The sequence below is a fragment of the Thermobia domestica genome, chromosome 15, assembly GCF_964235325.1.
Source record: "Thermobia domestica chromosome 15, izTheDome1.hap1.1, whole genome shotgun sequence".
In the NCBI taxonomy this organism is placed as follows: domain Eukaryota; kingdom Metazoa; phylum Arthropoda; class Insecta; order Zygentoma; family Lepismatidae; genus Thermobia; species Thermobia domestica.
This window is the reverse complement of record NC_137468.1, coordinates 116,732,636-116,758,967: the sequence shown is the minus strand read 5'-3', so window position 1 is coordinate 116,758,967 and position 26,332 is coordinate 116,732,636. Positions and strand designations below refer to the sequence as shown.

General features: G+C 34.1%; 1 protein-coding gene across 16 annotated transcripts in view; it reads right to left on the bottom strand.

The window, feature by feature from the left end:
- The window catches only part of dati (zinc finger protein datilografo), a 1,074,481-nt gene that overhangs the window by 511,388 nt on the left and 536,761 nt on the right, over nt 1-26,332 (bottom strand). For 14 of the 16 annotated variants that reach the window (XM_081740078.1, XM_081740077.1, XM_081740092.1 and 11 more), the window contains one exon: nt 9,330-9,873. In XM_081740078.1, coding sequence (XP_081596204.1) covers nt 9,330-9,434 — 105 coding nt within the window. In that variant the 5' untranslated portion in view covers nt 9,435-9,873. Of the gene's footprint in view, nt 1-9,329; nt 9,874-10,146; nt 10,748-11,176; nt 11,269-26,332 lie in introns of those variants that run through there. The other 2 variants (XM_081740081.1, XM_081740080.1) reach the window with 2 other exon arrangements.

Sequence of the window (26,332 nt, the reverse complement as noted above, 5' to 3'; positions counted from 1 at the left end):
GAGGGTTCAATGGTTTTGGCAAGGATGAAGTATCTCTCAAATCCCTAAAGCTAGCAAAATGAAACTTGGTACATAAACTCCTCAATATTTAAACAACATAATACGTATTTCAACGTTTTCGAAAATCCCGTCTAATTTCTACAATGTCCAGATTTGCGGATCTTTGTTCAGAAAGTGGATCTATTTAGGCTAGAGGTGTCAAATTCTGTATATAAAAGAAGGAAATACATTTTTCTGCCTTTTCGAAAATTTCACTCCTAAAGGGAAAAATAAGGGCAGCTCATATAATATTCAAATTTATATTTCTTTATCCAGAAAATACCCAATGTGAGTATTCTCTTAAATCAAGGATGTGAAATTCGATATACTAACCCTTCATTAAAAATTAGGAAATACATAGTTTCATAGTCTACAGAAGGAACATGAGCAATTTTTATATTAAAATTTCCATATCTTCTACGGAACAAGTATTTCATTTTCGACAACTCCATTTCTGAAGGGAAATTTCTGCAATAATCAAAATTCTGTTTTCATATTCATTAAACTTCATTGTTTTTGTACTAAGAATGGGGACCTCTGCTCGTAATAGTATCATTTATTGCCCTCTATTCTGCAATGATAATGTTTTGCATTAGCAAATTGATATTTGTTGTTATGAGTGAAGTGGATAACTTGAAATTCTGTTTGAATGGTTCCCAATCTTTCCTTACTGACGACATATTTTTCTGAGCCTCCACAACATCGCGACACTCGTATAGTCTGTCTCAATTTGATTTTAACTAATTATCATTAAATGTTTCGTGACTTTTAAACTTTAAAATTTCGCGAACACCCTAAAGAACTGCGCGACAACAGTGTGTCGCGAAACACCGATTGAGAACCACTGCTGTACGCTACATTATTGAATATTATGTTAATGCATTTAGTACGATTTTTTTATTTAAGACAAAATCAAACGTTAAACTATTAAAATAGACTATATTCACTTTACTCTTCTTACTATAGTGATTGTCTGCAAAAATATCTGCCAATTTCATAGAAAACAAATAAGACAAAAGGACATCTCGAAGTCTGCAAGTATATTTATCATTAACGTTCTTGGAATTGCAGAATTTTTACCGGACTAAATTGAGGGCATATGGAGATATTTGTATCTTTCATAATTAATGGTCAAGTTTCGATTTAGGTATTTCGTGATGATGAGCTACACTTTTTATGCTATGCATAGAGCATTTTTTTAATAAAGAGAACCAATTATACATTTTCAAGGGCCAGATGAAAGTTATTCGCGGGCCGCATTTGGGCCGCAGGGCGTTATTTGGCCATCACTGGTATAATCTATTGTGCAAGATAAAAATGCTATGTATTTTTTTCTTTCTTTTAAATCAGGGATGCCTACTCCCTTACAGTCCATGAAATATCCCAAAGTTCTGCTACAGACGTTCTCTTTCACAATTAAAAGGTATTATCGTTTTTCAGTAGTTGTGACTTTTACCCTCTCTCACCGGGTGTGATATTGATTCATTCACAACACAAGAATATATTTTTCTTGTATAAATTACAACGCTTTTATACATTTCTTAAAAGTGATAGATGGTGCAAATGTTTTTCTTTTTCTAGCTCCCATAAATGTTCAGTGACGCTCTTTGCGTTATAAATCCACTTTCTTTTGGACACTCCTGTCATATATTAAAATAAATATAAAATAAAGTAAACAGAAATCCTAGTAATGCAAAACACTTCATGAAATTCAACTAATATTTTGTATTAAATAGGCTTAATACAGCCCGGCCAAATACGCAGTTCTTGCAACAATACAAGATTAATGTTTTCACTTCGTGTACTTAACAAAAGCACTAGCTACAATACTACTACTTCCATCATGTTAAAATAAAATTGCTGAAACATTAACGTTATGTAAATAGCACTTACGTCAACCTGCGAAATTTACAATATAACATGATAATATTAAATACGGATTACTTGAAAAATCAAAATAAATAGTTCTTTTAAAAATTTAGTGCACATATCTTTTTGTAAGATAAAACGTATACATTAAAAATCTATTACCTATAACATGATTACTAAGTATCAGATTTAGAAGTTAAGTTTTGTCAATGTATGGGAAATAACTTTTTAAAGCAAAATGATAATTTAGTGTTAGAAAAACATTAAGACATTAAATAATAATAATAATAATAATAATAATAATAATAATAATAATAATAATAATAATAATAATAATAATAATAATAATAATATATTTGATAAAAGAAGCTGCCAGGTAAATAATTACAAAAATTACAAAATCTAAATCACTGAAATGAACTTCAAAACAGAAAGTTAATAATCGAATAGCCTCCATAGTGAACAATAACTCTTCAGAAGTTGTGAAATTATTACTGTATCGAATGATGAACAATCACGTTTAACATTTTTCTCGACACATTTTTGCTAAGTCTACCGTTTTATCTATAGTGCAAATTATGCCTTACTATCTAAATTCTACAATTCAATTGAAGTTTCAAAAAAGGATATTTTAATTGAAAAATGTAAGAAAAATACAGTGATACAAAAATTGCGGTGTAAAAGCGAGAAATTCAGGCAACTTTTTACTGAGCCTGTGTGAGAATTAGGAAATATCATACATTTTGACATCCCAAACGGACTACATTATTTGAACTGTGATTACGAGAAACAATCACCAACAAACACCATTACAATGTCAAGAAATATTTTAATTTACAAAAATTTCAGTGCTTATGATTTTGTAAACCGATACTCCCACAGAAGATTAATATTGGCACGATAATATGCTAAAATGGTTATGAGTTACTGTTTTCTTAAAACTCAAAGAAAATTGCTAAGGTTGAACAATTTTTAATTGCCAGACATTTTTAGAATTTCCGTATATTAGTCATTCTGACATACAAATGCTCAGTATGAATGTGCAAACAATTTTAACGTTACTACTATAAGATATGGTAATGCGAAACTATGTATTTTACGTTCTGTGATTGTAAATAAGAAATTACATTAATAGTAGCATATATAAACCGTATTCACCACCCCAATTGCGAAAGAGTTTGTCAGTATTCTAACACAAGAACAATTTTGAAACAAAAATCAACGCCTTTTCAGCAAATTTCAATAAACATATATCGATACCAAACACCTCATAAACTGTATGTAAAATTTATACGGAATTTATGTAGTTTATTTGCCTGCTTTGGCTCTATATATGTATTGAAATGCAAAGCTTAATGGACCTAATTTTAAGGGATATGTCTTTTTGTTGATTAAAATAGAATTTTACATTCGGAACAAGTACTATTGCAAAAATTCTTGATAATTTGCATGCAACTTTAAAAGAAAGATTTTAGTGCCTATAGTGATACACGCTTTTTTAAATTTGGTATTTATTTTGAAAAGTTATCCTCAAGATTAGCTAAGCAAGTAATATTAAATGCTTAATAAGGAAAGAAATCTAATTTGCCTTACTTCATGAATTTTCTAGAAATATTTTCTATGTCAAGTAGAGATACGAATTTAAGGTGCTGGATCATAATTTTTTGTTGCTAGTAAAATGCGCAAATCAGCTTGTCTTACAAAGAAAACATTTAGTAAACACTCTTACTCGAGTTTCGGTTGCTCCTTTGCACTTTTCTTTAAATGCAAACACGTTTTGCAAATTTTCTCAATGTCATCTCCATTTTGCACTTTTTTGAAACATTTCCGTTTAGTTTGGCGCATGTAATTCCTACAAGGAACTTCGAGCAAGTGCGGCATCACATTACTTTTGCTTCAATGCAGTCCCGTTAGGCAAAGACTATTGAATAGAAAGTAAAGTAAGATGGTAACATCAAACTGACCAATTACGGCCACCACCAATCGGTATAGTTGAATGCGCTTGTAAACACAATATTTAGGCTACTTAGTGACAAGATGATTGCCATTTTTGCGTCCCATTTAGCACCGAGACTATAAAATCGTGGACCTACAGCTTAATATGTGATCCGAACAACATGAGTTCCCACTAGAAATTGAACCGGGTCTCCCACTCCGAAGATGCATACGCTAACCATATAGCCGCGAACCTTACTTAATGATCGGAGATGCAGACTCACTGAAAAAAAAATAAACATTGAAATGTTAAATGCTATCTGTTTTAACACTTTTCCGGACATGTGAACTTCACTGAAGTATTACATATTACCTGTTTTAACAGTTTTCTGGACTTGAGACTTTAATAACATTTTGTTGTGTGACTTGTTTTAGGCAGGCTTTTTAATACGCCAGTAAATTTTGATTTCTTATATGTGATAACACTTGAAATTGGAACTTTTTTCAAAATTTTCATCTTTTTCAATCAAAATTTTGCATCTACATTTTCTAGCTCTAATACCGGTAATAACCAATATTATAATTATGGATATTACATAAGTACATTGACGAATATAGGTGTTATAAATCAACATAATTACTCCGTTGTTTATATTAGCTTTTAGAAACATGTTAAAAGAATTGAAAATAAATTTTTGCTATTGAATTCATGTTTGTTTAAATACTTGAAAAATAATTTTCACAGATAGACGTCTTATAAAACTTGGAGGAAAATAAGATACAAGTTTGATTTTTAAAATTCTAGCCTTATATATAGGGTCTAAGTAGTTTCTTCTTACATCACACAGTCTACTTAAGAAGCATACTACGTAAATGGGTATAAGGAGTACCCAAAGATACAGAGAATGAAATGTTAGCGCCTGAAAGGAAAACCTCACATTATACAAAATATTTGTGTACCATATTCTATCGGTATAGTGAATAAACTATTTCATTGTTAGTAGTATTTTACGCGAAAAATATATTATCTGAATGATTCTTTGAACTATCACAACGTCCTGTAAAGAAGACTCTAACTTTTTACAATCGGTGACGCAATACGGCGTCTTCTTAATTAAGGAAAACTAAACAAATTATTAAATAATAGTAATAGTGTATTATTATTATTATTATTATTAATAATAATAATATTAGTGTTATCTTGTATTTACTGGTAAAATAGTAGTTTTGACAGGGGCTATTAATAACTGCTAAATCTTGGGATGAAGATTTGATCGGGTGTAAAGAGATCAATGTTACAAAAACAAGTGTTTTGTTTAAATAACAGTGTTCATTTTGGTGTAATATTATTTTCTAACTTCAAGAACGAAATCTTCTTAATTAATGTCCTTTATGTTTCACTTCATTATAAAGTATTTATATTAAGCAAACAATAATCGATCAATTTACAATAAAACAGGTTACTGTATTTTTCTAAATATTTTCACAAATCATGCTACTTTCTGCAGATATTCCCACCACAACTTTATTCACAGTCTCACAATTTGATTACCTTGAAACTTATAGTTATTATTAACGGTTCCTGCTGTTATATTTTACGTATGCATGTAAGAATATAATCGATGTTCCAATGGTTACAGCATTTCTGGCTTACAAATAAAAACAAATTTATATATTGGAAAAAAGCAATATATTATGCCAATGAACAAGGGTAGGCTTTTACTACTGCATACATGAACATTAATTGAAAACATGGATGAAAATGTTTTATATCGAGGACACAACTGAAGACTGTCCAAACGAATCAACTATTATTGTTGAATATATTACCAACGTATAAGCACTTTAAAATGTGAAATGAATGACTAAGCGGAAAGTAGAACTCTACGCTCACTCACTTATTCTCATGGCAAGAAAGGTAATAGTTTATTTATTGTTTCAATAATACAAGTGAAAATTAAAATAAATAAATAAATTTGAGACTATTGCAGCAAGAAATCCATTCGATATTTACATTTATAAAGATGCGAGTTTTCGTTCGGTACAAAGGCATTTTTTTAAAAAAAAATACTGTCAAATTGAAACAGAAAATCTAAAGGACGACCCTTGAAATACTGTTGACCAACGGCTATTTACTTCGACACAAAGGGAACAGTACGCACATTCACAGTTAAAAAGATAAGAACAAACATCATTCGCATTTAAAAAAATAAAATAAATTCTCAATATACCGATATGAAATCTGAAAGAGTGAGCTTGAACTTGTTAATTTTATTTCAGAGAAAAACTCAGTGTAGAGCTTTAATTAAATATAGGCTATTATAAATAATATCGTAGCGCATCAACATCCCCCAGTATTTATTTAGCTATATACACGATAAACTAGAGAAGGACATCATTACATTAATAAGGAGTTTACATTACTGTTAATAGAAAAGATGAGTAATTGCAAAGCTATGAGCTTTGCACTTTTAATCGTAGAAATGCCAACTATAGATCACTATAGGTCTTCCGCGCTTTTAGGTATATATTCTGTGCATACTACACATAAAATTAACAACTAATGTACCATATAATAATACTTTTGTGTATTTACGTAATCCTCGTTTTTTAATTGTAATTTTCATTTAGTAATCGCGATAATAGCGGCCCCTAAAATGAATCATTTGTAGTAGGTGTGTATACCCGACAATTAAAAATGAAATCGCACAACTTCTATCATACTCACTTAGCAAATTATTTCGCATTTTCATAATTATGAACGAAAGAAAGCGACAAGAAACCTGTTTTATGCATCGAATACTTGTAACCGGTTGCTACATTAACTAAGGAATAGTACTAGTTAACTTTAGACACTTCTAAAAAAATAACTAGAACGAAAACAGTTACAAGATTATTATATCTTCAATAGATGCATACACTAACCAAGTCGGTTTAGAATATATGTCGCTATAAATTGTTTCCTGCTTCGCATGATAGGCAATCTGTTCTGAATCACTACGAACAAGGAACGAAACTTCATATAAGTACATGCTTCTAATTGTGATTACTCGATTTTGAATCACAAAAATATATAACGGAAACACGAACATTAATATTAATATCACTGATAAACCTTAATTATTATCACACGGAATCATTCAAATAATATACCGAATGACTGCTTTATTTATAAGTTTACTCTATATATTTGAGATCAATTATATATCCTGGCAAACTATGTCTATCGCCATACGTAGACCTATATAAAATTGGCAAAATCAACATATCCACAGTCTCTTTTCTAAGTTTTTCCCTTCTGAATGCTGTTGACACTCATTTGTTTATCGTAGGTTCACTATGATAGAAGTGGCACAAGGAAGAATTTCGATAATTGCATATGAGTCTATTACTAATAAGTACAGTTTTTAATGTGAATACATAAATACATACGTATTAGTCTAGGTTGGCGAAGCTTACTGTAAATTTAAGTTACGTTTTGTTGTTTACAATAATTTTCAGGTCTAAATTTTGCAATAATGTGCAGCATAGAATTAGAAGACGGCATTACAGAATCAAAATAGTGGAAGATACTTGATTATGAAAATATTTATAACACAAATGGCTATACCTTTGCTCTTTTAAGTTTTTCTAATTGCTACTTTCTTCTGTTTCGACGGAACCGTATTTTGACATTATTGTTACAACCTCAATTTCAAATGTCTCATTTTAAGCGGAAACACCGGACCACTGACTGGGCAAATTTTAAGCTATAATAATAATAATAATAATAATAATAATAATAATAATAATAATAATAATAATAATAATAGGCCTAATAATTTATATTTGAATTATAGCACTTCGGGGAAACAAATTTAGACTACTGGGAATGATATGAATGTCAGAGAAACTGCGAAATTGTAAATTTTGTAAATACTCGTAATGACACTATATAAGATTAATAGTACAAATCTCTCATATATGATGACAGTCACTCATTACGCCTACGTCAGTAAAAGTATGAATACAGAAATATGACTCGAGAAGAATTGGTAAATTACGAAAATATATAATTACGTAAATTCATAAAACATTAACAAAACTGTAGTAATGAGAAACAAACGTCAACGTGCTAACTCAACGGAAATGTATCGAAACACGTTGACGGCATTAGCGCCAGCATTTGCCGGGAACGGTTTGCAAAACCGCCGAGAAAGCAACCCCCTCCCGCACGTACTGTTTACAAGAAGGTAAACGATTCCTCGAAATTTCAATGATGCGACAGAAATAAACTACGTTAAGATATAAATGATAAGAAAATGATCTCTTTAATATAAAGTATGGTGTTACAAAAATTCTGAAGAAAGAAACAAAAAGAAATACGAAAGATAGAAGAAAAGCATTTTTGAATGCGCACACGCACCCATAAAAAAAAATTTCGAACCGCGCAAAAAATGATACAGCGTCATTTATTTTCAGAATGTTTCCTTGTTCTTTTGAATTAGCAAATATCGAATTGTCCAGAGGAACACATATTAAAGTCTTTTGAAACTATGAACACAAAAATCGGTGATAAGAAGACGGAAAATAAAGCTAAAACCTAATGAATTATCATCGTTAAGTTTTACTTAACCAAGTGCTCTTCGTTCGTGCGGGGAATGAAAGATAAAAAAGTTTCCCTTTCGAGTCGACGCAGAAAAATTGCGACTTTTTTCGGAGAACTTTTATTTTTCGCTCTCGCCCACACGTCCCGTTTGTTTTTCACACATAATAAACACACACACGTGGGCGCGCGCTTCATTAAAGATCTTGTTGTTCCACATATATGTTTTTTAAAAATATCGTTCACTTAAAACTATTTAATCTTAATAATTGTTGCATGAATTGGATAAGACATATCAAGCCATGTTTACTTCCTCCTCCAATCAACACTGGATTTATGTGCTAATATGAGTCAACACATTTCACGGCTATGTAATTTTACAACCGGGATCACTTTTGAAAATACAGAAGATATTCCACAAAAATCTCTTGTTGAGATTGCCAAAATATTCAAATTCTATCCGAAGTCAAATCAAACATCAATACAGTAAATGCAATGATAATAATAATAACAATAAGAAGAAGAAAAGAAAGAGAAAAATAAGTATGCGGTCCACGGTCTTAGTAGTGTGGGGTGTTAAGCGACGCATCTCCTCAAGGGTATATGCACGATACTTGATGCCAGCTACTCATTTAACATGTTGGTTCACTTTCTTTCATTTCCCTTTTCTTCCAAATGTCAGGACCAGCAGATGGGGTACATCAATACAATTACGCACACACTCACTCATACACTCACATACATTAGTACATACACATTCATATCTACGTACATATACACACGTGTACACACATGTCCACAGCGGGAATCTTTCCAGGGGTGGAGCTTAAGAATAATACACTGACCAACAAAAGGGGCAACACATACACAAAAAAAAAGTGGAAAGGAAGCGAACACGTACCTGTAATTCGTTGACTAGTTTCTCGGCCATCTTTGGATCGGCAGTTGGCCGGGGTTGCCAAAAGTCCGGGTTCATCTTGAATATCCTGGACGTCACCTCAGTCATGTGACCAAGTTGGTTTGGCTGGGGGGGCGGCAAGGAAACGGTCGCCACGTGGCTCGGCGGTGGTTGCTGATGTTGAAGAGAGTTGTTGTTGTTGGTGGCAGGCGGTCGAACCCCACCACCTCCACCTACCGGACTAGGGATGCGGTGGTCTTCTTCTACCTGTATCCTTCCTGGTAGGCACACACCATCTGTGCAACAATCGTTGCTTTGACTTAGCGAACTCAGCTTTTCCTCCACTTCTTCCCCTATTTTGGAAGGCTAAGGTATTTGTACTCTTTGGTATAACAGCAGGTACTTTGGTGGCGGTTGTTGGTTCGGTAGTGCTGTTGTCTGCTGCTCGGATGCTGTTGATTCGTTTGACAGACGACGAAGATATTGTCGACGACAGCGTGGTCAGTGGTAACTTTTTAGTTGTCAAACTCTGGTGCCACTGCACCTACTGGGAACAAGAAAAGAAGGGGACGTTGATCATCAGAAAGTGACAACAAATAGAAAATTAAAAGCATATATAAATATATTTAATGACCACAACAAATAAACCGCTTTGGAAGAAATAAATATATATATATACAGTATATATTATGACTAGCTTTGACTGGGGTAATTTACAGAAAGAAAAAGCCAACAGTAACGACTAGTTGCATGACAATTGCACACTTAATCACAATGTGGTCAGAAGTGAATTCACAGCAATAAACAACAACAGCTATACCGATGTCACACTTTATGTTTTTTGGCACACGATTTTCCAGCGAGGGTGAATGTTGAAGAAGGCGTGACAAGACGTTTTATACTGAAAAAGAATTAAAAGAAGAAAGCGCGGAGAACCTTGGCTGGGCGCCCCCTGGTTTCAAGTTCCGATAGCACGGAAAAACAAACCCCTCGCCTTGAGACAAGAATGCTTCCTTCACACACGGTGTGAATGAGTTGGGGGAGAAAACCAAAAACAGGGAGAGCCGACAAGATCCGTCTCCTCCGCGTTCACGTCAGTCCTGAGAAAGACTGCTCAAAAGTTGTTGTAGTCACTCTCCTCCAGTGAGGGTTCTCCGCGATCTTTTCCGTGTCTGCCCTTTCTGCGCGGCTCGCTTGCACACACCCTCGCGCGTCGTCGCTACTCGTCGCTCTCTCTCTCACAGTTCTTCATACCCCCTCCCCCTCGCTTGAAAGCTCCTTTCCTACGCCGTTCCTTCGTCTACTACTCCTACCACTTCACTTCGTTTTGTTCCTCCGAGTTTTTCAAGCAAAGGAGCGCGCCGAGAAAACGACGCTTCTGCGACGTCTCATACGAACACTTGAAATCCGCGCGTTGCTTCAGTCACCAGACACCGGCAGATATGCAGTCGACTGCCGACTCGCTTGGAAGCGCTCCCGTTAATCATGTGCTCGGACTGTCTCAGCTTGCGTGTATATCTCTCTTTGATGTGTGGTAGAAGAAATGAATCTGATTGGCAAACAAAAGAATTCAGAAGTGGTGTAGAAAAAAAAAACTATATATAACTACAATATACCGGGGTCACGTAGAAGACTATAGCACTAAAAACTGAATTCCTTGAAGAAATGCTATCAACATTATACAACGCTATAGACGAAAAAAAAAGAAAGAAAGACACATCAGAGCACGTGCTTCTGTATCTGAGTACGAAATCATAGCAGAGGGGGAAAAAGGGGTCAACAAGAACTTACGGATATATAAATACGTCATGGAAAAAAAATAAAATAAAATTTGGTTCTTACAGACTCACCACTGATATCTGACATATAGGAACTTAACTTGAACACAAGGTATGGACAACTATAGCATAAAAAGATAGAACAAACAAGGAACAGGCCCGAAAAAGAAAGAATAAAAGAGGCAGAGTGGTAAGAGGGATTCAAAATAAAACGGGACGGGAGGGAGCGTGGTAGAGGTAGGGAAGATTCATGAATAAAGGGAGGGGAAGAAATCCCGAAACGTAGGGGATGAAACAAATATGATTTCTCTGCATGTAAAAGCACATATACTAGAATATGCGTAACGCAATGTTTGTGTGTTAGTAGGTGTTTATGTATGGTACGTGGCTAGTAACAGAATTAATATATATGTAAGGGGAATTAAAAAAAAAATACAATATAGTTACATATAGGAGTAGACAAGTCACTGAAAATAAAATATGTTTATTTATCAATTATTTGAACATGAAATATTTGGAAGGATTCAGCCTCGATTTAAAGAAAAGCAAAATATGCGCAGTCTCAAGATGAATTCATCGTCTCAGGCGCCGCCTGAAACGAGTTGGTGGTTTGGGCGCACTAGTGTCTGTGGTGGTGGTGGTGGTGGATTGAGTAGCTTCTTCTTCAGCGAATATTCAAAACAACCACCTTAGACAGCTCTGCCCTCTTGCGGAGAAAAGAGAAGACACTTTTCCGTGCACAATCATTCATCTCGAAATAATGCGTGAGCACGAAATTTGTTTTGAGGACTAATTCTTTTTTTTTTTTTTTTAATAAAGTTTTATTTTCCATTTTTATGCCCTAGAGGCGTTTAAAATATACGAAATGAACTATGATGATGGCTGACTATAAAATCAACGTTCTATTTCAGCACACAGATCATATGGAACTTGGACTTACAATTCAATATGGGTGTAGTACTTCCACCAGATCGAAACGTAAACCACGCTCGCAGGAAGAGCATATGTCAGCCATTCAGCTACACGAAAGCAAGATGATGAAATAAATAGTAAAATAATGGCATATAAGCGTCCCACTCTAGATAAAGGGATGAGCAACCAATGAAATGAGCACCACTCACAGACCCTTCCTAAGTGATTCAGAGCCGATACGTTTTTGAATATATATATATATATATATATATATATATATATATATATATATATATATATATATATATATATATATATAAACAAAGGGTGCACATGTACTTTGTAAATTTCTTCTGCGGCATATTCAAGATTGCATATAAAAATTTAACACGGCTATACTGTGAATTTATGCAAGTCAATCACTTTTGCATAGGAGGAACTCGAACTCGGAATTGACAGGACTAACCTACGATAACTACTACCTTTGGGTACTTGATTACGCTGTTCGTCAAGTCTTCTTGAAGAGTCAGATAATTTAAATCCAACGAATTTTGAGTACAAGAAAGGTTTTCTGAAGTTATGACAAAGTCTATTCATCTTTCATATACGCTTAAATGTTTCTGTACTATTTGGAATTTATCCATAACCCACCGTGTTCTATACGATTAAGACAAATAATGGAACTATTATGGCATCAGAAATGCTTTCAAGTAATTTGTAACAGCAAGCGTTAAAGCAAACTACAAGATATTTCATATAAAAGTATTAATTCTTATCACCAGAATAAACCAACAAATACAGGTCAATATATCACACACACACACACACACACACACACATATATATATATATATATATATATATATATATATATATATATATATATATATATATATACAGTGGCGGATCCAGGGGGGCCTATAGGGGCTATAGTCCCCCCCTTGACGCTCAAGTATACATTGGATAAAATGGACTTCAATCCTGCTTTACACTGGATAAAACGACAAAATATGGTTTAGCCGCTCCCTTGATCATATCCTGGATCCGCCCCTGTATATATATATATATATATATATATATATATATATATATATATATATACAGGGCCGGATTTAGGGGGTGCACCAAAGCACGTACACCCCCCCACCCCCCGTTCTGAATATACACTATCTAAAGTGAGAAACTGGCAGTGGAAATAGCAATACTTTCCTAAAATTTCATGTCATGTTTCCGTTTCGGGCTTAAAAGAAAGCGGTTTTGCTAAACACAATAGTTTAAGTCAGTTCCTCATACACATCACAGATGCCTAAAGGCATTTTTTTTTTTAAATAAATTTGATTCAAATGTAGTGATAGTTATTGGTGCACCCCCCTCAGAAAATTTTGGATCCGGTCCTGTATATATATATATATATTATACACAGTAAAAATAATCTATAATCTCTCTGTTAGGCGGCAGCTTCATTCGAATGACAGAGAAGAACCATCGAGAAAATGAACACAAAATACAGGTAAAGAGAGAAAAAGAAAAGAAAAGGATAGAAAAAAGCAACTCGCTCTGAGCAATCACATATTTCAAACTTACATAACAGACATAAGAGAGGAGAAAAGCATAGTCAAAGAGAGAAAAATATAAAAACTGAAGATCAAGGATATAGGAGAAGACTATTGTGAGGCGTAAGAAATGTTAAGGAGAATGCCACCTTAATTCAGCCTACTTAAGTCAATGTAAAGAGCACAGCGTCTGAGTAAATTATTTTATTAGTGAACTGTTCAAACAACCGTAAACTGCATATCAATCTAAAGCGGGATCACTTCTTTAGTCACGCTATATAGATACTGGTAAAACAAGGTTTGCTTGAATGAATAATGAATGAATAGCAAGAGAAAGGATAGGAAAAGATGCATTTTACCGGAAGAATCTATTTAAATGTAATGCATCTCCCAACACAAAAGATCTTTTTCAGTTATTTTCCCTTTTTTTCCTTTTTTGTATACTACATTCATTTAGTCATTTTAGCTAAGTTGTATTTATTTAATTATTTTAAATCATTTAATTTTATTAACTGCAGTTAGAGACCAATTCCGTTAGTTATGTTTGTGAATACGAATTGTCCTTGTACGCCCCTTCGTAGTTTAGTGGAGAATGTGCGTGCTTTTTGTGTGTGTAATTACCATGTGTAGGTACTCCCTCGGATACACGTCCAAATGGAATTCGGATTCCATTTTGAACCTAGATCCTGTCTCACATCACCTCGGAGCTGAAAAGGGACGTTGAACCTCAACCGACTAACCAAACAAAATGTCCCTGCATTTTTTTTAAACGAATGATCATATACTGCTGCTTCTATGACCAACATAATTTTTTTAGTGTTATATTTCTGTAATAAATAAATAAATAAAATATCTTTTTAGTTTTACGTCCCACGAATGTTCTTTTAGGTTAAAGACGAATGATTAATAAAACTGAATGATCGTGAAATAATTCATGGAACAAGAATTAGGAAGGAAAAGGGAGAACTTTGAGAAAAGCTATAAAAACGATGTTGTGCACTAGAATCTCGCGTGGCTTGCGGTCGAATCAGGAACTCCTTACTCGCACCAGAGTAAGCGCTCCACACTAACCACTGCCCCCTCCCCGCTGCAATGAATAAATAATAATTTTGCATAACTGCTGAGTTTAGAATGGAACATTTATTAATAAATAATATTATATTCAAATAGAGTAAAGAAAATGTTTTGAATATAATCAGAAAACAAGTGGAAAAAATGCAGAAAACGGCTTACATATTGAATGCTTTAATATATATATATATATATATATATATATATATATATATATATATATATATATATATATATATATATATATATATATATGAGAATATGAATATTGATGAACTATTACTTAGATAAAAGTAGTAACTATTGGTTTCTGTTACTTTCTGATTGCAATGAATAACGTTTCTGAGAATATAGATCAGAATACAAATATTTGTGGTTCAAATGGAATCCACAGAAAGTTGTCCTCCGAAAACAATAGCATGCATTATCATCTGGTCTCCGGATCTATATGCTCCTTTAATGGATAAACGTTTCTAGATTTTTATACACTACTATCCTCGTACTAGGAAATTCATATTTCCTTTATCACAGTTAATCTAAAACCGAACAGAACATATAGGCTATACTTTCCTTAATATCAGTACCAAAATTAAGACTCCGCAGGTATCTTAAACTAGTCACTTGTTGTATTTTGTTACCTCAGAACTCCCTTAAGGTTATACAATTTGCATAGGAGTGTAATACCCAGTGGGAGCTTATGATATTCGGTTTTCACGTTAAGTTGTAGGTCCACGTCTCACGTAGCCTCGGCGTTGAACGAGAAGCTAAACTCAAAATCAAAAACCAACTACTTTGTACCTCGAACTTTTATTGCTTACATAGTTCTTCAATTTGTTTCAATTAGCCAGCATTGCTTTCGTCTTTTTAACATTTATTTTCATTTCAGGTATTCCAAAATCTGTCAAATCTTCTAATATTCAATTATTGTCGCTTCAAATTCTTCTAGAAGAGTTATATTATATTATAGAAGTGTAATACCATTGAACCTTAGATTTTCGAGTGAAACAATGTCTTCGCTATGCAAGACCACTTTCATTTGTTCTTCATAATTGTAAATCATCATAATTATTTAACTATCATTCTAGGTCACTTGGTGCAGTCAGAGGATTCTATGCGCTACAGTTCTATGCTAGTTTCTTAATTTTGACTTAAGAATTACCCTCTTTAATACTGTCCATCGATCACAGGCGTAACTAAACGGTGGTCAAAAGTTGCCAGACACTTCCCAAGAATGTTTTTGCCCTACATACTTAAAATATCGTTGGACACAAACTGAAACTGTGATCGAAGAGTATTTTGAGAAACAAGAATATGAGATACCGGTATCTTAGAAGAGAGCTAAAGGAAGAATTATTCACCTAAGTCTGGTATATTAAGAACTTTAAGTTGCTATAGAATTACCTGCGAGCCCAGCTAGCTATGAAAGGAGTTTATCTGCTATGCAACACCAAACATCGATAAAAACTACAGTGATAAAAGATTGAATGTCAAACTTAGTTGTATTTAACATTAAGAATCACATGTTAAGCATTCGTTACATTACATTTGATGATCAAAAGCTGAAATTGATCTAACGTAAGTACAAAATGTATGATAAGATTATGTAATCTTTATGAAGAATATATACTTTCTTGTTTTATCAAATATATCGCACTCCACTTCTGTAAAATGAGACTATATGAAACTATGTAGTCAAATGCAATTTAACTAATTACATTAATATTTTAAATTGTTAAATGACATCTTGCTATTACATATAATTCTGTTTGTGTTGCTCAAAAAACAGTAAACATACTAATAAGATAGTTAAGTATATGACTATGCTAGCTTTCACTCAGAACTGTAGCAATAAATTGTATATAAAATTTAATAGAGAAATTTTGGGTTTTCGTAATTAAAGTAGAATAGATTTTTTTTTTTCAGAAGACGAATTGCTGATGTAAGAAATATTCACTGATCTATATTACACGATAATACAGAGCTAAAGGTCATAAAGTTTGCATTTAAAAAAAATAATAGATATAATAGAATCAATAAACAGAACCATGAACCAATTCTATAGTAATCCCAGTCTCAATCTGCAAATGAGAGCCAATGAAACTAAAGGAGTTTGAGAAAGAGAGAGACATATATATCTGAGGAGATGAATTTGAATAGAGAAAGACGTGACTGATAGTAAGTTGTCAGGCATAGTGCAACGTTATTAATGAAAGGAAAAAGGGAAGAGATTTTGCATGTAATGTAAAAATATTATAAACACTTCTGAAAGATCCTTGTGATTCTGAGAAAAAAGCATTATGTACCCCTTTGAACAAAATGTCATAGTTACGCCAATGCCATCAACTGCAGTCTCATTCTTCTTCACCTTAACCTTTCTCTTCTACTATAAGACAGTATCGTTTCAAATCACACCCTATCAATTTTTTCCCCTCTTTTTTTTTGTCTCCATTATTGCTCTTACTTTTTCTGATATTGCTGACATTTTCCCATTCGTTTCCTTTCCAGCTAATTTTCTCAATTCTTCTCCATATTCAAACACCTTTGTCGTTCATCAATGCTTTTCTTTGTAATGTCCACGTTTCTTTTCCCTAGGGTACAATACTTAAAGTGAAATATTCTTTTAAAATCTATTAAATGAAAAGTGAATAGACGACTTCTCCTACCAAAGTACCGTCCTCAACATATGGAGCTTTCGCAAGTATTCCGTTTAGTATATAAGACTGAATAAATACATTTTAAATACGTATAAATTAACTAATGTAGGCCCATGTGAAAGGCAACACCCCTGTCCACCTCTTCTTTCAGTTACATTTTCTCTGATACTTTTTCTCATATATATATAAACTCACTCATAGGGGCACTGTAGTCTAGCGGTTAGAGCGTTGGTCGATTTCCGGCCGGTGCTTCCCAATTTTCGGCATCCACTCAGCGTCGTGAGGCAAACTGAAGAGTCACGTGAATGAAACATGTGACGGACACTAGCTCTAAAAAGCTCCTGATACGCCGGTTAGTGACAGGGCGACCACGTGCTCGTCGCTAGGATGGACGTAGTTCAGCTGGTCACTGACAGATGGCGTTGGAGCGGCTCAGACCCTCAAATGGACTGTTACGCCAAGTGGTTTGGTTTGATTTGGTTATTAACTCACTCATGCTAATTCACACAATAGTTATTTTCGTTATCAGTCTTCGGTTTCAATAATAAACACTTTGAAAGTGGCACCCTCAGAAGAAATAAGAACAAAAGCATGGTTCAGCAATAAGTATGGCAAAAATACAGTCTACAAATAAAACTTAATTCAATAACTAACGTACAGTATAATACTCATATAAATAGCGCAGTGAAATTTGAAATACTCTTTCCTGTAAGAATTGACAGTTTGGCACGATTCCTTTGTAAATACTGGCTCAGAGGTAGAGCGTTCACCTCTGGTGCTTGGGGTCCCGGGTTCGATCCCAGCCTCCGCCAAGTGAACTTTGTGGTGGACAAACACCGTGTGCGTGAGTTTTCCGGGGTTCTCCCGTTTCCTCCCACTTTCTTCATTCCACCATTTCATTCATTACTCATCATCACCGTCTCCTTTAGCCTAACCGGCATAACCGTGGGACGTAAAACTCAAAGATTTCATTTCATTTTCATTTATAAATACCTATGAAATGGGACTCTCGTATTCCTTAAGTGGAACTAATTTAGTGGGGAAGATTTCTGACCAAAACAAGGTCTCTAGGCATGCCTATGTGATTAGTGTAAGGCCTGGATTCATTTGCTTGTGTAACCTATCTGGTTCGGATCCTGCATAAAATTGTAAGGTTACATCCCACATAAATTCAGTGTTCAAAGGAACGCTAATCCTAAATCCAACCAACCGAAGCATGCAGGCAGATACGGTGGTGTAGTCGTTACTTTTGTAACTCTCGTGTGGTTATTTCAAGTTTAGAGTACGGTTCAAAAGAATAAGCATTAAGCATTAAGGTAACATTAAGATAAACGCAGACCCGAAAAGAGCGCCAACTCTTGGGCAATGTTTGAGCATATCTTAGAAACAAGATGAATGTACGAGTTTACTGAGCAAATAGAATGAAAGTCTAGAAAATACATAAGAAAACATATCAACCTGTACTAGATACATGGCCAACTGTCATAATTGAGCGAAAGCTACCTGTGTTCTTTTAGTGTGTTCTAGTCCACTTACGTTCCTAGTGATTACTTAAGTTATAATCATTTCATTGGCAACTTGGAGCTTGGGTGTTTTGTATTGGATATCGTTTGCTTCAATGTTATCAATACGGGAACCTGTGAACTACAAATATGAATCACTAGATAGTATCAGCCCACTTGCTATGAAAAATGTACAATACATACTACATATATATTTGGATGTATGTGTATAATGTATATTCCAGCGTAGCTTTGGAACAACCAGAGCAATTTCAATCAAACTTGGCAGACACATGACTAACAATCTGGAAAATAATATTGTTGAAGTAAGATACTCTAAGGGTTGGAGTTGGAAGGGGTAACATAGAAAAATAATCCAAAACGACCTATATTAGGGTGCAGTTTACAGTTTTCGAGGTCTATGAAATGAATAATGACGCTTCCAATGCCGTTTAAGCCCAAATTTGGTCTCATCTGCAGACGAGAAGTGTAAAATAAAATGCCAAAAATTACTAAGGTTAGTGTGAAATTCATAGTTTTCGGGGTCAGGAAAATGGCTGACCCTCTTCAAATGACTTTTGGAACATAATAAAAGTCATTATAACATATAATGACTTTTGGTCAGTGTTTACCTCAAGCTTGGTTTTAAAATCATATTAATTTGATTAAAGTGCGTATTTTAAGAGTGTAGGACATTTCAAAATTTATGCCAAAAGTACAGTACACCACTCTTTTGGATTCTTATCATTATAACCTGAAATCCGTTTGCTAAGGGGGGAAATGAATTCAAATATTTTCCATAAACGTACGGAGAACGGGCATTTCAGCTAATATTGTATAAAAGGAAAATAAACCTTGTACAATTGCGTGAGATATGTATATTTTAGGTATATATTTAGCTTTGGTTGATACGGTAGACCATATAAATTTTAAATCGTACTCCTTATAGACTTTCTGAAACAAAGGAAAGAATTATTTGTTTTAATTGCTAACCACTAATAGCAGTAGACATTTCAGTAATACGTGTGCAAGACTCTTTCAGGTTGGTTTAGGTCTTGCGTGAGTCTTGCAGATATGATATTAGTGTTTCACTCCTAGGTGTTGGTCTTGGTCTTACATTGGGATCCCTGGTTTGGTCTCGGTCTTGCATTTAAGACCAAGACCAAAACTGCAAGACTGAAACTCTTGTGCTCATCACTAGATCTAATGAGGCTAATCTTTGAGCTTTTAAAACATGAGAACCTTCTGTTCAAAGAGGATGTTTAAATTCATCACATAAATAACAAAAAGATAACTCCAATGTTGGGTTTGTCTACAACTAAAATAATACCAGTTGTGAGCTGTATGGGTTAGTGTGAAAATGTCCCTTTGTATACGTTTTGAAAACTTTAATACTTAATTTTTTACTTCCGTATTAATACATGTGGTACAATTTATAGATTAGAAGACGAACTGGTATTTGAAAACAGAATTAAATGTTTAATATTTAATATATTAGATACTTATTTTTAGCATATTAATACAGTGAACCCACATTTTGGTTTAACAGGGTGGGTCCTATAATTGCCGGTCCGCTCCTATATATATATATATATATATATATATATATATATATATATATATATATATATATATATATATATATATATATCGTGCACCTCTTTGTTGTAAATAAACACTATCAAAAATGAGAAGCTAGTCATGAAAATAGCAACACTTTCATAAGGATACACGATACACGTATCTATCATATTCGAAGTGTTCATGATTAAAGTAAATCCTGAACTAAAGCAGCAAGGTAATTATATACCGAAAATTATATCGATACAAATCAACCGTGGCTCAATTAGTAAAGTATTGATTTTGCATTTGGAAAATCATGTGATCGATTCCCAAGACACTGAGCATTTCCAGGGCAATTTCTCATTCGAATCGTAGATGCCTAATGGCATTTAAAAAATTCACATTTAATTCAAATGCACTGGTAGTTATTGGTGCACCCCCGTCAGAAAATTCTGTATGCGAGTCCTGTATCATATAAAGAAGTTCTGAACGACTGACTAAACGATCAATGCTCTGGCCAAACCGCTTAAGTGAGAAATCTCAATTATGGATACTATATAGGATTTGTGGAGGACACCGTAGACTACACCGAGAAAAAACCGTTCGCCGGACAGCGGTATATTGTACAAATATATGAAATCCTCTTGCTTACTACAGAAATCAGTATGGAGCATACGTTATCCGTATGCTACATAGGCACAATCCTTAGATGTTATATCATGCCGTTACAGGATGTCTGACATCTAACAGTCTTAATTATATTACATACATATACATGTTACCTTCGTCAACTATGTGTTATATACATCCATTTGCATGTGAGATCCTGACCGCCTATATTGTTTCATACGGAAAGTATATATAGATAGAACACTTAAGTTATATAAAAAGTATTTTAAAACATATGTTTTCAGTTATACGTTTGCTGTACGTTAAGTCCAAAAACGACAGGATTTACAAATGTAACATATATTTTACGTACGCCACATACAATTTTCTTTCTCAGTGTAATGGTTAGAGCGTTGAACTTACGTCCACGGGGTTCCGAGTTCGATTTCCGATGGGTGCTTCCAGCGGGTGGGTACACTCAGCGTCGTGAGGCAAACTGGTGAGTCACATGAATGAAACCTGTGACGACCACTAGGTCTAGAAAGCTCATGATACTCCGGTTAGTGACAGGACGACGCAGCGCGCTGATCACGTGCTCGTCGCTAGGCTGGATGTAGTTCAGCTGGTCGCTGACAGATGGCGTTGGAGCGGTTGAGACCCTCAAATTGGTTGTTAAGCCAAGTGGTTTGGTTAAATAGGATTTGTGACACATGATTTATAAAATAACACTAAGGATGGAGTTTTGGGATTCGACGATAAAAGAGGGAAGATAGAGGTGAGAATTATGATATTAAAATGTCCATATCTCAGAATCTCTGAAGGTTACAGACATGCAATTTGGCATATGAACTTCTCTTTTGAAATAATTAGATACGTATTCAGCATTCTTTCATGTTTCATATAGTGAAAAAAAGTGGAAGAAAAAGAGGTCTGGATTGTAATTATTGTAATAAGAATCTACAACTCGGAATATATTTTTAGAAACAGAAAAGTTGATATTTAGACTTCCCGCTTAAAATAAAGACATGTGTTTAAGCGCTTTTGATATTTGATCTAGAAAAAAGCAAAATGGGATGAACAGCGATTACAAATACTATAATAAGATGTCCATTTTAAATTGCGATTGCCATATCTCCGAATTTCTTAATGTTACAGACATGAAAATTCGTATTTAGATTTTCTTTTTTTAAATTTAAAATAATTAAAGAAAGATGGAAGTTGTTAGAACTGTTATAATATAATGTTCATATATCAGAATCCTTTAAGGTTAGATATATGAAAATTAGTGTTTAGACCCCTTATTTAAAGTAATTAATAACAAGTTTCATCCTTTTTTGATATCCAACCTACAAGAGAAGAAAAAATGTGATTAGTGAAAGGAATTTATTACAGTAAGATATTCACATCTCGGAATCCCTTAAGGTTAGGAGACATGGGATTTAGTGTTTGGACTTGGCACATCTAAATAATTAAACACGTGTTTCAACGTTTTTAGATGTTTGACCTACAATGAAAAAAAAAAAAAAGGGATGGGGTGCATACGGGACTTCTACTTATGTGCAAGACTTCGAGTTCAGCCCAATTCTATATGAAAGGTGCAGAAGGAAGAACGCAAAGTATTGCCACAGTAAAACATGAAAGAATTCGCTACTATTATATATATATATATATATATATAATGCCCCTAAGGGCCGCTGTCGCTCAGTTCACCTCTGGTGCATGGGGTCCTTGGTTTGATCCCAGCTCGCGCCAAGCGAGCTTTGTGGTGGACAAACACCCTGTGCGTGGCTTTTCTCGGGGTTCTCCCGTTTCCTCTCACTTTCTTTATTCTACCATTTTCATTCACTTCTCATCATAACCGTCTCTTTTAGCCTAACCAGCATAATCATGGGACGTAAAACTTAAATATTTCACTTCATAATGTCTCTTTGTATTTATGTATATGCATAGATGTTTATGTTTGGTTTGCTACACTGTTAATCTGGGGTTATTGCAGGTTATGTGAAACAATGTCCCTTTTCTATAGATATTTGCACCGTACAAAATTTCAAAGATAAATATATTAACTATGCTAAAATACGTATTTCTAAAAATGAAAAGGGTTTTGTCTGTGATCACAATTTGAGAAAACAGCTGATCCGTTTGAAATGAATTTTTAGATATAATTATCAGTTACATCGAACTGGGTTTTTATTATGTTACTGTGATTAAAATGTTCATGCTAAGGGTGGAAGTCGGTTGTTCAAATTTTATGCGTAAAATTGAGTTCCCCACGCTCTTTTTCAAGTTAGGAAGATGAAGTTTGGTATACAAACACTTCATTAAAAACAAGCGGACATATATATAATTTCTTTCTTCATACTCAAAGCGATATTGCCTGGTGTTTGTGATCGTATCACGGGCAAACAGTTGAACAGTTTAAAGAGAATTTTGAAAAGTGGTTAGTACGTACCTTGAGCTGGGCTTTTATTATGATACTTTGATTAAAGAACATATCCCAACGGGGTATAGATGGTTAAAAATTTCAGGCAATAATGCAGTATCTCATAAGTCTGTCAAGTCAGAAGTTGAAACTCAGTATAGGTACAAACTCCTCACTAAGAATACTAGGTCTACAAGTGGGTTTTTGAGAGTTTCCATTTAAGGGAATGAAGGAGTTTTTTTTCTCCGTATTTGAAGTAGTGTTGCCTATTGTTTGTGATCGCATTGGGTAAATAATTGAACAGTTTGAAATGAATTTTGAAATATGCTTAGTACCTACCTTGGGCTGGGGTTTTATTAAATAAGTCATTCTATTTCAAATAAACCAATCATGAAAAATTCAGGGTCTCAAATTTTGATAATCTTTTGTACATTATGACATGATTGAGAATAGTTATTTTCCAAAACAAAACTTTTCCAGTTCTCATAGTTAATTAGTAATTAATTACGCAATCAGATTCAAGATCACGACTCAAAAACGTCTGATTTTGCATTTAATTGTTTATTTCAATAATCATAAGAGCTATGAAGCTAAAAAGTTGCATCCGCATGTAATTTTGCCTGTAGATTTCAAATCTGCAACCTAAACTAATGAATATTGTATAGGTGTAGAGCTATAGCAGCGATTATAGTTCCAGTTCAGGTTCCGGAATAAGCATGTGGTGAAAGTTGTGAAATTTTAGCACAAGGTGAAGAAATACTTATATTTTGTGTGAACCATCAAAATAAAACTTCTCAATGTAGTAAAATTTTCAGTAGTAATGAATCTGCAAGAGATTAATACATTCTTCAAATGACTATTTCAGGCTAATGAACCACGGAAATCACCCAGAACAGCCTTGGAAGGTGATCGCGTAATCAATGATCATTTGAAACATGACAGTGTGGCTGTTCATGAATTCTTAACAGTGTTCTTGGCAAACATAAGAACGGAGCTACCATTCCTTAAACATGTCTTTAGTGATTGCTCTGGGGTTCGCTTAATATAAGGATTGTAAAAATTTCAAGAACATTTGTATGCAAAAATCAGATTTTGTTCTTACATGTGAGTCCATTTCTTTGCTACTTCACATGATAAAAATGTTTGCGATGGCATAGGGGAATGACAAAGCGATTCGTGCGAGTTTACAGAAGACAACCGCGAACCAAATATTAAAAACACCAATTTATATATTTTTATAAATGAGCTGTGGACAATATCACACCCATTAGATATTTTTTGTATCAATTGAAACTGTTCAGCAGCATCGCATGACTCAAGGAAATAGGTTTATCTTTGTGGAAACAATATCTGCAACAAGAAATAATCATGCTTTTATTCCTGATAGTGAAATAAGTTTAAAAATTAGACTAATTTCCTCTACATCAAGGGAACACCTACATAGAGTTTGGGTAGATAAAAATCACAAACAGAAGACATCAGAAGTAAAAGTTTTGAATCCAGGAAAATTTGTAGCGTTGTCTATGGCTGCAAATGGTGGATTGGGATGGTGCTGGAATATTCTGAGGAATATCAGGACTAGAACACAAAGTTCTTATGCCCTGCAGGGCCCGCTGCCGCTTTTCACTGGCTTGGAACCGACGATATCGTTTGGGTGTCAGCTGATCGCATTCTTATTGACGCAACAGATCACATTTCTATTACAGCTAGTGGAAGATCACATAGTATGTCACATAAGGCTGTTAATAAAATTAACGAGTTATTCAAGAATTTCAGTAAACATTGATACATTGTATATACAATACTGATGGTTAGTAGATAAGGTAACTTATTTTTTGCTATAATTGTAGCCATATCGCCCAAAGAAACTTTTCTAGAGGGGACCATTCCATGGTTGCTACCTAGGTATATTACGTCTGTTATTTAATATAAGTGGCTTGCTATATTACGTCTAGTATTTAATATACGTGGTTTGCTATATTACATATACATTTTCATGAGCCAGGGGGCTGCTTCCCCCCTTCGGGTGCCCATGATTGTAGGCTATTATGTGGAATAGTTGTAATAAAAGTTATACAGTATGAAATAGCTTATATCATTATTTCAGAAGCACGTTTAGAGGCAAAAGACACATTCAGATTTTTGGGGGGCCTAAGTTCAAATACCCAAAACCAAATTTGGTTCACACAAAATATCGGTATTTCTTAACCTTGTGCTAAAATTACACACGCGTACAACTTTCACCACATGCTCATTCCGGGGCCTGAACTTGAGACCAAATGCTGCTATAACCCTACACCTATTTATTAGTTTTGATTGCAGATTTAAAATATACAAGCAAAATTACATGCGGATGCAAATTTTTAGCTTCATAGATCTTATGGTTATTGAAATAAACAATTAAATGTAAAATCACAGAAGTTTTCGAGTCGTGACCTTGAAGCCGATTTCGTAATTACTTACTAATTAACTATAAGGGCTGGAAACGTTTTATTTTGGGAAATAACTCTTCTCAAACATGTCGTTCGATGTAAAAAATATTAGCAACATCTGAGACCACGAATTTTTAAAATGCTTTTATTTTGGTTGATTTGAGATAGAATGGCCCAAGTTACTTGGTTAAAGATCCTATCCTAAGGGAGGTAGAGAAGGGTCAAAATTTATGTTAAAATGTACAAAATCTCACGAGTGAAGTTAGGAAGATGAATCTCGGTATACAAACTCATTAAAAATGCATGGGCACGAGTCCCAGCATTTTCGAAAATTTTCAATTTAAGGGCGGGAAGGGGGATTTTCTATAATTCATTTCTTCACATTGAAAGCAATGTTGCCTGTTATTTGTGATCGCATCACAGGGAAGCGGTACAATAATTTACATGGATTTTTAAGTATAGTTAGTAACTACCTCAGGTTGGGATTTTATCATGTAATTTTAATCAAAA